The 12,994-nt window shown below is 44.9% G+C and overlaps 1 protein-coding gene across 3 annotated transcripts; it reads right to left on the bottom strand.

Moving 5' to 3' along the window:
- Positions 1–818: 818 nt before the first annotated feature.
- LOC143442686 (uncharacterized) lies at positions 819–12,681 on the bottom strand. 3 transcript variants are annotated; one of them, XR_013111077.1, is made up of 2 exons: positions 12,424–12,681; positions 819–2,406 (listed from the first exon to the last, which is right to left on the bottom strand). XR_013111077.1 is itself a non-coding variant. In XM_076935906.1 (2 exons), the coding sequence occupies exons 1-2, from the start codon at positions 3,755–3,757 to the stop codon at positions 2,347–2,349; spliced, it is 639 nt and encodes a 212-aa protein (XP_076792021.1). In that variant the 5' UTR covers positions 3,758–5,292; the 3' UTR covers positions 823–2,346. The 3 variants fall into 3 exon arrangements, 1 of the variants encoding a protein (XP_076792021.1); XR_013111076.1 differs by lacking the exon at positions 12,424–12,681 and adding an exon at positions 6,891–7,347; XM_076935906.1 differs by lacking the exon at positions 12,424–12,681 and adding an exon at positions 3,179–5,292 and having other exon boundaries at positions 823–2,406.
- Positions 12,682–12,994: the final 313 nt, after the last annotated feature.

A 12,994-nucleotide genomic window follows, 5' to 3' on the forward strand; every position in this document is an offset into this window, starting at 1 on the left:
ACAATTTAAGAAAACTGCAAAGCTTATCACCTTTCTCCACATTGGAAATTTCAGTGGCAACTACTGTCTTTTATGCACATCCATATATCAAAATGAACCATGCATAGAAATGACAGGAAAAGGAGTCTCCCTGTGGTTAGTAAGGTGACAGTTCCTTTCAAAACATTCAGCTTGAAGCTACCATCCCCAGCCAGTATTTCTTGGATACACATCTACCTAAAAAGATATCAATACATGACTTGCACTTGATAAAGAAAACAACAAAATGTACGGGTAGAATCTCTTAGAAAGATAAAACAAGTCAGAGCTAAGATTTGACCTAGCTGAGTTGCTGGAAACACAGTCGGAGAATGGAGTCCTGTGAGGAGAACCCTAAGTGTTTGTGAGAAAACTCCAAGAAACAAAAAGGGTAGTTACCTCAGTTCCTTCAAATGCACGGAATTGTACATGGAATGTACTTTTATGCCCTTCCCAGGTGTAGCCAATAGGAGTGATTTTACTTCAGAGTATTCATTACCACTGGGTATTGGTAGTTTATATGCCTCTAAGGATAAGCATGCTTTCGATACCTGCAGCTTGTCCCTGTGACTCTACACTTTACTCATGAGATTTCTCTTAGCCCTCGGGAGTATAAATCATCTAATGCTCTGAATCAAGTTGGCTAGTGCATGATACTCTCTAGTCAACCCCATTTTTAGGCTCCATTCTCCCAGGTCCTGCCTTTAGAGCAGGAAACAGTGGGTTAATGATATACAGTAACTAGAAGGTTCCAGATGCAATAGAATTAAATATATAATTTGGAATTAAAATGTTTTAGAGTTTTCAAAAAAAAATTCAGATATATTGTAAACTGTTTTTGTAGCAACAACAATGATGACAACAACAACAAGAAGTTTCTTTGTGTCCAGTGTGGTGGGTTAAGCCTGCAGTTCTAACACTAGTGAGGCAGAGGCAGGCAGATTTCTGTCAGTTCAAGTCCAGCCTGGCCTATACAGGAAATTCTATATCGGCCAACCAGGGCATCCCAATGAGACTTTTTCCTCAAAGTAAACAAAACAAACAAAATCACTAAACCATCAACAACAAAACACATTTAGTACAGAATTGTCCACACCTATTTGATAAGTGCCTAAGAGTCAGCAAACAGGGCAGGGGATGGATGTATCTCAGTCGTAGAATACTGCCATACACACAAAAAAAATTAAAATCAGCATCCATTACTAAAAGAATGGCTAATAATTAATTATATTTATCTGTTATAACACTATGCAGATTCTAAAATGTTGAAGAATCAAAAATTTTTTTTAAATTTTTATGGGACTAAGTGATCAGGAGTGGGCCAGTGAGAGCATGGAGGTCGGAGAAGAGGTTAATACAATGGACGATCTCCATTTCTCCCACCCCTGTGTTGTTCTCTGAGATCGAACTCAGGTAAACAGGCTTGCAGCCAGCAAGTGCTGTACCAGCTGACCCTTCACCCCTTTAAAGACTGAACTTCTGTATGAAGCCCAGGCTAACCTCCAATTCAAGAGCATTTCTCCTGCCCGCCACCTCCCAAGTGTTGGTTTACGTGCCACCAATCCAGACTATAAATTTGAAGATTCTTACTGCCATAAGAAAATGCACGTTTTACGTGACAGCACAAAATGTCGAATACAAAGCTGTATGCACACCATGTAATCAACTAGACAATTTGTCTAACGGTAGTAATTCTTGCGAGTGGGATTCTAGATGGTATTTTTCGTTGTAGTGTTCTTTTATTCAGCATTTGAAATAAAACATTTTGGGAGAGGGGGCTGTGGGGGATCAGTATGGATCCTAAGGTCTCATTTAGCTACATATCCCAGCTCCTGAAATGAAACATTTTAAAATAAAGTCAGTAAAGAAGGTACCAGATTCCACACGCAGTCTTCCAAAGAAAACTAATCTATGTTGAAGGCTAAAAATGTCTTTGATTTATTGGAAGATGGCTTCTTTAAAATTTCTTAAATTCTTTTTTTTTTTTAAAGTTTGCTATGATATTTCATTAAAAAGAGATACATTTTATATCAGATTGTCTGTGCTAATGACATTCTGGAGACAAAACTTTAAAGCCCAAGGAACGTTCGTGTTTGACAACTGTAAAGAGTTGCTGGCGACTCTGTCTGAACCATTCCTATGAAGGAGAACGTAAGGAAACACTGAAAAATATACTAAGTCGGCTATTACGCTGCCGACTTAATTGAGGAACTGCTACGGATACAGCTGTATTCTTTCCTAAGACCAAGGAAAGGAAAGATTACAGTCCTTTGTGTTTCAGAATTCCTTCGAATCTCCTCAGAGCTTGGCGCTAACGGTGGCTGGGAATCATTTCGCAGTGTTTTGGTTCTTTGGTTCCTCAGAGGTCTGGAGTGCATTCGGGAATGCCTGCCCAACAAAAGAACAAAAAACCCAAGATGTGGAGTGAAGTAGGTCCCCACATTCCTTGGTCAAAACTGCACATTTAAGCTTGGGCTCCGCCCACCCTGCACCCCCTCTCCCTTTAGTCATTGATCACACCGTCTCATTTGTATTTTATCACTTAATATCAATGCTGTTTTAATCACAAGCTTTGAGATTTGTCATAAAGTACTCCCCCTCCCTCCCAACTAACACCGTAATAGTTCGTTTTATCCAAAATGTTTATTTATTAAACCTCTAACGTCTTTGGGAGCCAGGGAGGGGTCGTATAGAGATAGGCCAAAGGCCTCATAATTCGCAAATATGGTAAAGAATTTGAAACCTATTCTAAAAATCTTTCAAACGTTTAGAATAACGCCTGTTAACTTTTTATTAAAAACGAAACAAAAAACCAAAACAACCCCCCAAACCTCACATAGCTGTTCTCTCAGACCCTTACAAAATAAATTCCACCGGGTCAGGAATGTGTAGGAATGTGTACGGGGTGGGGCAAGTAGAGTTATAAGATTTGGGTAAGAAGGGGAAGTTTCAGGTTTTCGTTGCAAGTCGATAATGCTAGACAATTCTGCCTAATTTCCCTACATTTTAATACATAGAGAAACAGACTTTTAACAAAACAGACACGTTTGGATTCGGCCACACAGGCCGCCCCTATAACGGAAAGATCCCGAAGCGCCCTGGGGTGGTAGGGTGGTGATGGCCGCTTCCCGGCGGGTTCCATCTCTAACCCTGCAGGTACCCGCAGGGTCCGCGATCCGCATTTCTCCAGCCCACGACTGGCCGCGCCCTGATCTAATCGCTCCCCTAGGAGGACGGGAAGGCCCAGAGGAGAAAGACAAAACGGAGAATGCAAAGTTAAAAAAAAAGGCGCCGCGAGACCCAATGGGTGTCCTGGATCCCGGCCAGAGGTCTCGTGACCGGAGAGCCGGCGACCGCACCCTGGGCCTGTCCACGCGGCCTCCCAAACGGGCGGAAGCCGGCTACGCCCAGGACGCGGGACCCAGACCGGCCCTTCCACTCCGCCCTTCCGGACGCTCCAGGCTCCAAGGGCGCAGTCGACGCGCCCCTCCCCCGCGGCGCCATCTTGTTGTTTTCCTGCATTCCTCCGCCTCCTCCTCCCCCCACCCCACCCCGGCCACGTGGCGCGCGGCTGCGGAAGAGACGGCCCCAGCCCAACTTCCGGCCAGACCGGTTCCAGCCGGCTGCGGGCCTCAGACTCGCGGCCGCCCCCTGGTGGCCAGGCGCGGCGCTGCGGCCACGCCTTGCCTCCTCCGCCATTTCCTGCGCGGCGCGCGGCACGTCCACACCCCGCCGCCATCCCGTTGGTGCGCGGGTTGTGAGGGGGAGGCTGACCCGCGCCAGGCGTGGGACCGCCTCTCTCTCTGAGCCCGCGGCGGGGGAGAGGCCGCTGCTGCAGAGATCGGCGCTTGGTTTAAACACTTTAACTTGTGCCGCCCTTCTGCCCACCGCAGCCGGTCCTGGGTTTTCTGATTTACACGTTTCCCGTTAGAGTTTCATTTCCAAACTAGTATTTCTCGGGTGTTTGCTGTGGACGAGACCCGTGCGTCCTCTTAGTCATCATTGATGGCTTCCAGGACAGTGGTCCCGCCCCGGATCACAGACCACTTAGGCGGGGGCTGACGATCCTCTGAGGAACCTATGAGGTTCTCAAATGATGATGGTCAGCATCTTAAGAAGCCTCCTTGGCGGTCTCCCCACACTTAACCTAAACTGAAAGCTTTGGAATGAGTGAGACCTGACAGTCATTAACACAAGCTCCTGTGGGGATTCTGAAACATACTGAAGACCCTTTCTGTACCTGGCAGCCCTTCTAATAATAGGGAAGATACCTTCAGGGGGTGCTAACGCCCAAGCCAGACTTTGTACTCTTCCTGTCACACTGGTTTGTCAGAGAGGAATGTTCACATTTCCACGTACAATGTTAGAGTGTATGGAAATCCTCCAAAATTGTACGTGCATTCGTTCGTACAATATACACATAAAACCTATGGGAAGGGTCAAAGTTTAAACATGGCTTACGTCCAATAGAGGAGGAATTGCACGTGCATTCGCTTGTACAGTGTACACATAAAACCAATGCAAAGGTCAGAGAGAGTTTCAACATGGTTTACCTCCAATAGAGGAGGTAGGTTGCTAGGAAGGACCGGGAAGGTTTTTTTTTTTTTTTTTTTTTGTAAGTGTAATTTTCCAACTTGAACTATTTGAGCGTTTATTCCAAAGAAAATAAGGAGTTATATTCAGAACAGTGTTAGAGCTAAAACTAGAATCAAGTCCAAATGGCTTCAGATTCCATGTCTTCTGTTGACAACACATGAAAATCTAGTTTAAACATAAAATATTCAATAGGGTTGTATCACCCCTAACTGTGCTAGTTGTAATAGCATGTTGTATGATTAAAATAGCATAAATAAAATGAAACCAACCCCTTAAGGATAAGGCATTGCTCTCTGCTGCCTTATGTGTTCTAATGGTCTCGTGGTTCAGGCTGACCCCAATTTCAACTCTATAGTAGTGGAAGAACCAGACTCTGCTTGTCTCTGCCTCCCAAATGCTGGGATCACAAGCCTGTGTCACTTCACCTAACCTTTGTTTTGTTGGGTTTTGTGTTTTAGACAGGGCCTCACTCTAATGTAGGCTGGCCTGGAACTCAGGCTTGAGTTCCTTGATCTCTAGGTAGCTCCCGTGCTTCACTCTCAAAAGGGCTTGGGTTACAGGTGTGAGCCACCATGCCCAATTTAGAAAATAAGTTAACATTATCGCTGACAGAGACAAGCTGAGGGTGGCATCCAAACTGGCAGCCTCTTGCCCCCAGACTAAGTGTGGGATATAGGCACTCACCACCACAGCTATTTTCATGCTTCCTCTGCCCCATCCTCCCCTCCCCACAGACAGAATTCCTCTGTGTAACCCACTCTGCAGATCAGGCTGGCCTCTAACTCATAGAGATCGGCCTGTCTCTGCCTCCCTGCTCTGTTTTGCCACTTTTCATGAGGAGTTGGAAAGCAATGCAAGTGGGTGACTCTGAATATGTTACTTAACCTCTCATGGCTTCAGATTGCTTCTCCGTTTAAAAAAAAAAAAAAAAGTTAAAACCACTTGCCTCACTGGCTTGTGAGGATGAAATGCACATGTAGATGGATCTGAGGATTCAGCCAATAGTGGATCAAAAATAACTGAAACGTGCCTGTACTGAACAAGCACAGATTGTTTCTCGTGTCGTTTTTCCCTAAGCAATATGATTTAACAGCTTCTTACATACATACATTTGCATTGTACTAGGTAGTTATAGATAATTCAGAAATGATGAAAGGGGCTGTGTGTAGATGTTTATAGGTTGCATTTTATATTAGGGACTTGAGCATCCTTGAATTTTGGTACCCATGGCATGGGTGTGTGTAAGTGTTGAGGCCTGCCCTCCCCCAGCATAGCTGAGGCCATTTTGTTCCATGCCTGCCAGTCATTTTATATTGTTGCTGTAATATGCCTGCCAGTCATTGACACCGAAAAACAGCTTAACTCAGAGCAGTGTCATGCTGACAGCATACCCTGTCATGTTCTGTATATTCTGAGGTTTGTTAATCTCGAGAAATCCCACAACCATAAGCTCCACTAAGGACAGATCAGAATAAAGGTCAGTTAGAACTGCTGCGTCTAATCAGCCAGAACAGCTTGAGTAGGCTGACCACTCTGCCACACTGCACACGAGCTCATTACAGCTTGTGTGTGTGTGTGTGTGTGTGTGTGTGTGTGTGTGTGTGTGTGTTTCTTTATGAGATGTTACTTGGGAGCTGTGAGACTCGTTTGAGGTCCAGCCTCAGCTCCCAAGTCTAGGCTGTGACCTTGATCGATCAGTCTTGTGCATTCAATAAATCAGCACTGTTTAACTGATACCAGAGTCTGAGTGGTTTCTGTGGCAATTCCTGAACCCCAACAGTAAGGAATATTTGTCCAGGAATATCTATAATCTCAGAATTTAGGAGGTGGAAGCCACAGGATCAGAAATTCAAGGTCATCCTCAGGTACATAGTGAGTCCAAGGCTAGTTAGTCTAGGATACTTGAGACTTGGTCTCATAAAGATATAAAACCAAACAGATTTTCTAGGCATGATTAAGTTAAGGGTCTTAGGATGGACTCTCAGTGTCACTATCATGTGTATGTTTTTTTGTAGACAGGAAGGTTCAGATACACATAGAAAGGATGGCCAAGCCATTGCAGATGGAGAGACTGGAGCCGCTTTAAGTTACAGAAAGCCCAGAATGACAGGCTGTACTAGACAACACAAAGGGTGAAAACTACCCTCCCCTAGAGTCTTCAGAAATAGGAGTCCTTACCACCTTGATTATACTCCAGGCCTCCAAATCTCTGAGAATGAGTATAAGCCAGCCCTTTCCCCTTTGCCTGTGTTTCTGCTTGCTACAATTTTACTTACCCAAGGTTAGCCACCGCCTCAGAGGTGTCTGCAAGAGCAGGAAGTTCTCTTAATCTCCAGCCCATTACTGTGTCAGGTCACAGAAGGTCTTCCTTTGACTAGTTACTACTGCACTAAAAATAGAACCCTTTCCCTAGTGAGTGTAGAGCCCAAGTATCTGTATTTTGAAATAAAAACAAGAACCACTAAGGAGGCTGAAGCATGATAGAAGCCAGTTTAAGGCCAATCTGGGTTACAGGGTGAGAGCCTGCCTCAGCCTTCCCCCTTCCCTGAATAAAACAAATCAAAACAGAACCCCCAAACAGCAACTAATCTTCATGTGATCTGATAATTCATTCTCTGTAAATCTCTTCATCTGCTGTGTGCTATGTACTAACATTCTATGATTTTACACACACACACACACACACACACACACACACACACACACACACACACACACAGAGTGAAAAAAAATGTAATTTTGGCTAGGTGGTGGTAGTACACATCTTTAATCCCAGCACTCAGGACTTAGAGGCAATTAGAAAGTGTTGCTCTCTGTGAGTTCAAGGCCAGCCTGGAGAAGTTACATATTGAGTTTCAGGTTAGCCAGGGCTACAGAAAGAGGTTCTGTCTTAAAGAAATCTAGTATCAGTGGGTTTTTTTTTTTTTTTTTTTTTTTTTCCCAATGTATATTGCACAGGCTGGCCTTTAACTTTCTGAATTTCTGCCTCAGCTTCATGAGTGCTGGGTTTCAGCATGCACCACTGTCTTCAGCTTCTTGTTAATTTTTAATAAATACTTGTTGAGCTGTTTCTTCAGGTAGGTCACAGACACCATTTCCCTTAAAACCACTCAGAAGGGGCAGACATAGAAGCATATGTCTTTAATTCTAATGAGGCAGAGGCAGAGGTAGAGGCAGGCAGATCTCTGTGAGTTTGAGGCTACCTGGTCTACATAGCAAGTAGGCCAGGACTACATTGTGAGGCTCTGTCTCAAAACAACACAACAAAACCAAAAGCAGCAGCAGCAACAGCAGCAGCAACAACAAAAACAAAACACTCTAAGAGGAAGATAATGGCCTACTTTAAAAATGAGACACCATTGACACAGAAGGTGAAGTAATTCCAAGGGCTTGCAACTTTCTCAGGGATGGTACCGCCCATAGTGGGCTAGGCTGGCACACATCCATCAGCAATCATGAATCACCCCACAGATGTACCCACAGACCAGTCAGATGGAGGCAATTTCTCAACTGAGGTTCCCTCTTCCCAGGTGACTAGTTTGTGTCAAGTTGACAAAACCTAATCATCACCTCACTAAATGGAGCAAGGAGCCCATGGAATTGGTATTCCAGAAGAGATCCCTTTTCTTTGCTCAGAGGAGTAGGTAAAGTTGCTAGGCTGGGCAGCTGCAGCAGGAGGCTGGCTGTAGCTCAGTGTGAGGGTGGATGATGGAGCCAGGGGAGTGGGACACAGGCCAAGGTAGCAAAGAAAAACAGGGTAGCAGAGCCAGGGCAGGAGGGTCTCAGCCCAGGTGCTGCAGGCTCTCACTCAGCAGCCTGGAAACAGGCAGGAAAGCTCACTGGTTTGGCCAGAGTAATGCCTAGGTTCCTATGATCAGCTCCCAGCATTCCTGTGGTTTTCTAGGAGTTAACATTGAAATGCCTGCTTTCTGGAAAGATGTTCCACAGCTCTCAGGCTCTTGAAGGAATTGTACAAAGCTTATTAGTCATCTGCAGTTTCTGACCATTTTTAGCAAGACAAAAAGGGAAAAAGAATCTTACACCTCACACCTCACAGTATGTGGGAGAAACTGCATTGGAACCTTTAATTGCTAAAACAGATGTTCTCAACCGATGGGTCTCCTGTGTGTCTGTGTGTGTAGAGTGACCCTTTCAGAGGGGTGGCCTAAGACTTTTGGAAAACACAGGTACTTACATTACTATTAATAACATTAGTTATGTAATGTAACTGTAGTATGCAATAAAAATTATTTTATGGTTGGGAGTCACCTCAACATGAGGAAGTGTATTAAGGGGTGTCGGCATTAGGAAAGCTGAGAACCACTGCCCCAAGACAGAAGAGCTAAAGAAAGGAGGTAGGAAGAAGTTATGAAAAAGACTTTGCTAAACAAACAAGGGATCTGAGTTCTGTCACTTGATACCCATCTAGCTATAAAAAAAAAATGCTGTCGCTGGGCGCACGCCTTTAATCCCAGCACTTGGGAGGCAGAGGCAGGTGGATTTCTGAGTTCGAGGCCAGCCTGGTCTACAGAGTGAGTTCCAGGACAGCCAGGGCTACACAGAGAAACCCTGTCTCGAAAAACCAACCAACCAACCAACCAACCAACCAACCAACCAACCAAACAAACAACCAAACAACCAAACAAACAAAAATGCTGTCTACAGAGGTAGGAAACAATATAACAAACCCTTCTGCACAGGCATCCAATATTAATGAGTATCTGCTCATAGCCAATCTTGCTTAATGTATTCTTACACCCACATCCTTTACCTGATTTATTGATTAATTAATTAATTATAGAAATAGAGACACTCTATTAAGGACAAGAACGCACTCACTAGGTTGGGAGTAGGCTGAAGGAAAAAGCTCTGAAACCTTGGTTTGTTTTTTTGACATAGAAAAATACCAAGCCCTTTTAAAAGATTTGAGAGCAAGTCTGGGTGTGGTGGTGCATGCCTTTAATTCCAGTACTCAGGAGGCAGATAGATGTAGTGAATTCCAGGACAGCCAGGGCCACTAGAGAGACCCAGTCTCAAAACAAATGAACAACCAACCAACCAACCAACCAACCAACCAGAGTCTCCAGGCTGATCATGAACTATCATTTTACTGTCTTAGCATACTGACTGTTGAGACTGCAGGATTTGAAGGGCCAGTCCACCTCCATTTTAGGCTTAAGAGCCAGACTAGGTTCATTCTTGTTTATGATTTAAACTTCTGCTTCTCAGGGATTGAGCTATGTCCCACCTGTAACCTTAACTACAAATGGTTCTGTACTGCCTGTTCCAGGAATGGCAATCATGTCTTTGTTCCAAAAGTTAATAACAGTCTTGCAAACCTACCTTTGTTTCAAAAGGGTTGCTATGGCTACCTGTTGTTAAGGCCACCTTGCAGGCATGTCTCAGGAGGTCATTAGAACTAACTTGTTATGCTTACAGTCTGCTCCTGTAACCCTTATTCTGCTCTCCAAATCCCCATTTGGAAATTCCCTACCCCTGAACTATAAATACCTTGTTGAAGCCTGGCAATGGTGTTGCATGCCGTTAATCTTGGCACTCAGGAGGCAGAGGCAGGTGGTTATCTGTGAGTCTGAGGCCAGCCCGGTCTCCAGAACCAGTTCCAGGATAGCAAAGGCTACATAGTGAAACCCCGTCTTGAACAAACACACGTGCGTGCTTGCGAGTTCGGACACACACACACACACACACACACACACACCCTTGTCTTCCTTACATCAGATACTAACCTCTCAAACCCTACCTTAGGGGGAGGTAGCCCATGTGCACACAAATGAAAAAAAGCTTGCTTTAATTAATTTGGCTATGATGATGTGGGTCAGTGGTTTTTCTCCTCCCATCTTTGGGATTAACAGCTTGTTCCTCTGTGAGTCATTCCTCTGTGAATGACTACCACCTTTAATAATTGTCACAAATTTATTCCTCAATGAGAGAGCCAGGCGGGGCTGGAGAAATGACTTAGCAGTTAAGAGCACTGACTTCTTCTAGAGCTCCTGAGGTTTTTTTTGTTTGTTTGTTTGTTTGTTTTTTGTTTTTGTTTTGTTTTGTTTTGTTTTGAGACAGGGTTTCTCTGTATAGCCTTGGCTGCCCTGGAACTCATTCTGTAGACCAGGCTAGCCTCGAACTCAGAAATCCTCCTGCTTCTGCCTCCCAAGTGCTGGGATTAAAGGCGTGTGCCACCACTGCCAGGCCTGAGTTCAATTCCCAGCAACCACATGGTGGCTCACAACCATCTGTAATGGGATCCGATGCCCTCTTCTGGTGTGTCTGAAGACAGCTACAGTGTATTCACATACATACAACAAATAAACAATTGTTTAAAAGAGGGAGAAGAGAGGAGAGAGGGACAGAGAGAGAGAGAGAGAGAGAGAGAGAGAGAGAGAGAGAGAGTCAGACCATCAGACAGTAGTTCTGATGCTGAATGACAAATAAATCTTTATTCAGGGAACAAATTGCTGGGCTGCTTCCAGGAGAACGGAATGCAGCAACCCTAAAAAGACAAGTTTGGGTTTTATAGGGTGGTTTAAATTTGTGGCCACTGTGGCTGGAGGCTGTTAAGGAAAAAAGCACTATCGAGATGCAATTAAAACTGCAGTAAGGAAAATATTGCAAGGTGGTGGGTGGGCTCTGGCTTTGGGAAAGCAAGAAGAGGCTGCGGTCAAGTTGTTTGTTGAGACCAGGAGTCAGCAGACTCCTAAGATACATAGAACATTCAGTTTCCATTTCCCAATAGGGCTGGGTCCCACACTGGTCATGTATCTGGGCGAGTCCAACAGTGAATACTACAAACTTATTTCTCTTTACTATTTCAGGCCTACCCATCCCTTTATCTCTACTACCTTTCCCCAATCTGTGACTCTCTTCCTTCTCTCTGGTCTCTAGCAACTGCTCTTTGTTTGCTTTTTTCCTTTAATTTTTAGAAGACTTTTTTTTTTTTTAAAATGTGTGTGTATGTGTGTGTGTGTGTGTGTGTGCACGCGCGCTCGCACGAGCTAATGTGTGTTGGAGTGCTGACAGAAGCCAAAAGTCAGAGTTGGATGCCCTGACCCTGGAGTTACAGAAGAGTGTGAGCTACCGTGTAGGTGCTGGGAGCTGAATCCAGGTTCTCTGCAAGAGCTGCAAGTAGTCCCTTGCTTTGTTCTTTAAAATGTATTTATTTATTTTTGTGTATGTATGTGTTCTGTGTATGTACATGTGTGTACTGTGTGTGCCTGTGTGTATGTGGGGGGCACACATGTAGAAGTCAGAGACTAGCTTTTGGGAGTCGGTTCCTGCCTTCTTCCTTACCTTAAATGGCAGCCTCTCTTGGTCGTAGCTGTGCCTTGTACAACAGGCTAATGCCCCAAGAGGTGTTTTTAGAGGTCTCCTGATCCTCCTGTCTCTGGCTCCCGTTTTGCCACAGGAGACTGGGATGATAGACAAGCCACCCACCTTTACTGTTACTTGTTGAATCCCGTCCCGGCTCCTGCTTGTTTTGCTTTTGAGATTGCACCTTACTCTCTGCCCCAGAGCAGCTCAGAACTCACAGCAACCCTCTTTTTTCAACTTCCCAAGTCTCTGTTACCTATCTGCTCTCTCAGGCATTCAAATCTTCCAGGGCAATCTTACCAAACAGCAAAGGATCCAGTGTCACCACCTCCACCCTCAATGATTTACATCTTTTGGAATCTCCTTCAGGATCAAGATTCCGGAAAAGCCCAGCCCCGCTCCAGTGACCACCACCCTCCACTGGCTATCAGAGAAGGCTCCTCCTTGGCTCTCCCTTTCTGTCTCTCACCTTCCACTTCTCACCTGGGCTGCTTCACCTTGTGCTCACGTTTTTTTCTCCAGCATGCGTCTGTTCTTCTGCACATTGAGTCACCAGCCTTATCACGCAAAGGGTAGTATTTTATGTGCACACACAGTGTTAATTTCTCTACCTAGACTATAGGGTCCCTGGGGGCAGGGGTTGCATCTTCTTCTGTTTATCCTGACAGCCCCCACTGGTGCCGGGTACCCAGTAGGCACGGAATACACGTGTTGGTGAAAGAATACTAGTGCATAAGTGGAGAAGACTTCATTACCGTACTTAACACTATTGCTGCCATCTAGCGGGAACACAGTGTTATATGCTGGTCCTAGTCCCTAACACTGCAAGCTCTGCGGCCTTCAGGAGGAGCTGTGGATCACTCTGTGTATAATAGACATCTGTCAAGCACTTGCCTTGTCTTGGGTATCGGGTATTTTATGCCACTGCCTGCTTGAAACATGAGTGAGCTGCCTTTGGAGGTCACAAACTAAGGAGGCTTTATTCAAGCTCCATTGCCGTTTTATACTGTCCTTCACTATTTGAGCCATGTATTAGTGAGACATATTAAAATCC

Source organism: Arvicanthis niloticus, chromosome 1 (genome assembly GCF_011762505.2).
Source record: "Arvicanthis niloticus isolate mArvNil1 chromosome 1, mArvNil1.pat.X, whole genome shotgun sequence".
NCBI classification, from domain to species: domain Eukaryota; kingdom Metazoa; phylum Chordata; class Mammalia; order Rodentia; family Muridae; genus Arvicanthis; species Arvicanthis niloticus.

What these genes read in the sequence shown, in the direction of transcription:
- LOC143442686 (XM_076935906.1), bottom strand. Translation starts at nt 3,757, where the DNA reads ATGGCGGCGGGGTGTGGACGTGCCGCGCGCCGCGCAGGAAATGGCGGA. An exon ending in GCGGATCGCGGACCCTGCGG is followed by an intron (nt 2,407 to 3,178) that starts GTACCTGCAGGG and finishes TTTGTTGGGCAG; the next exon opens with GCATTCCCGAATGCACTCCA.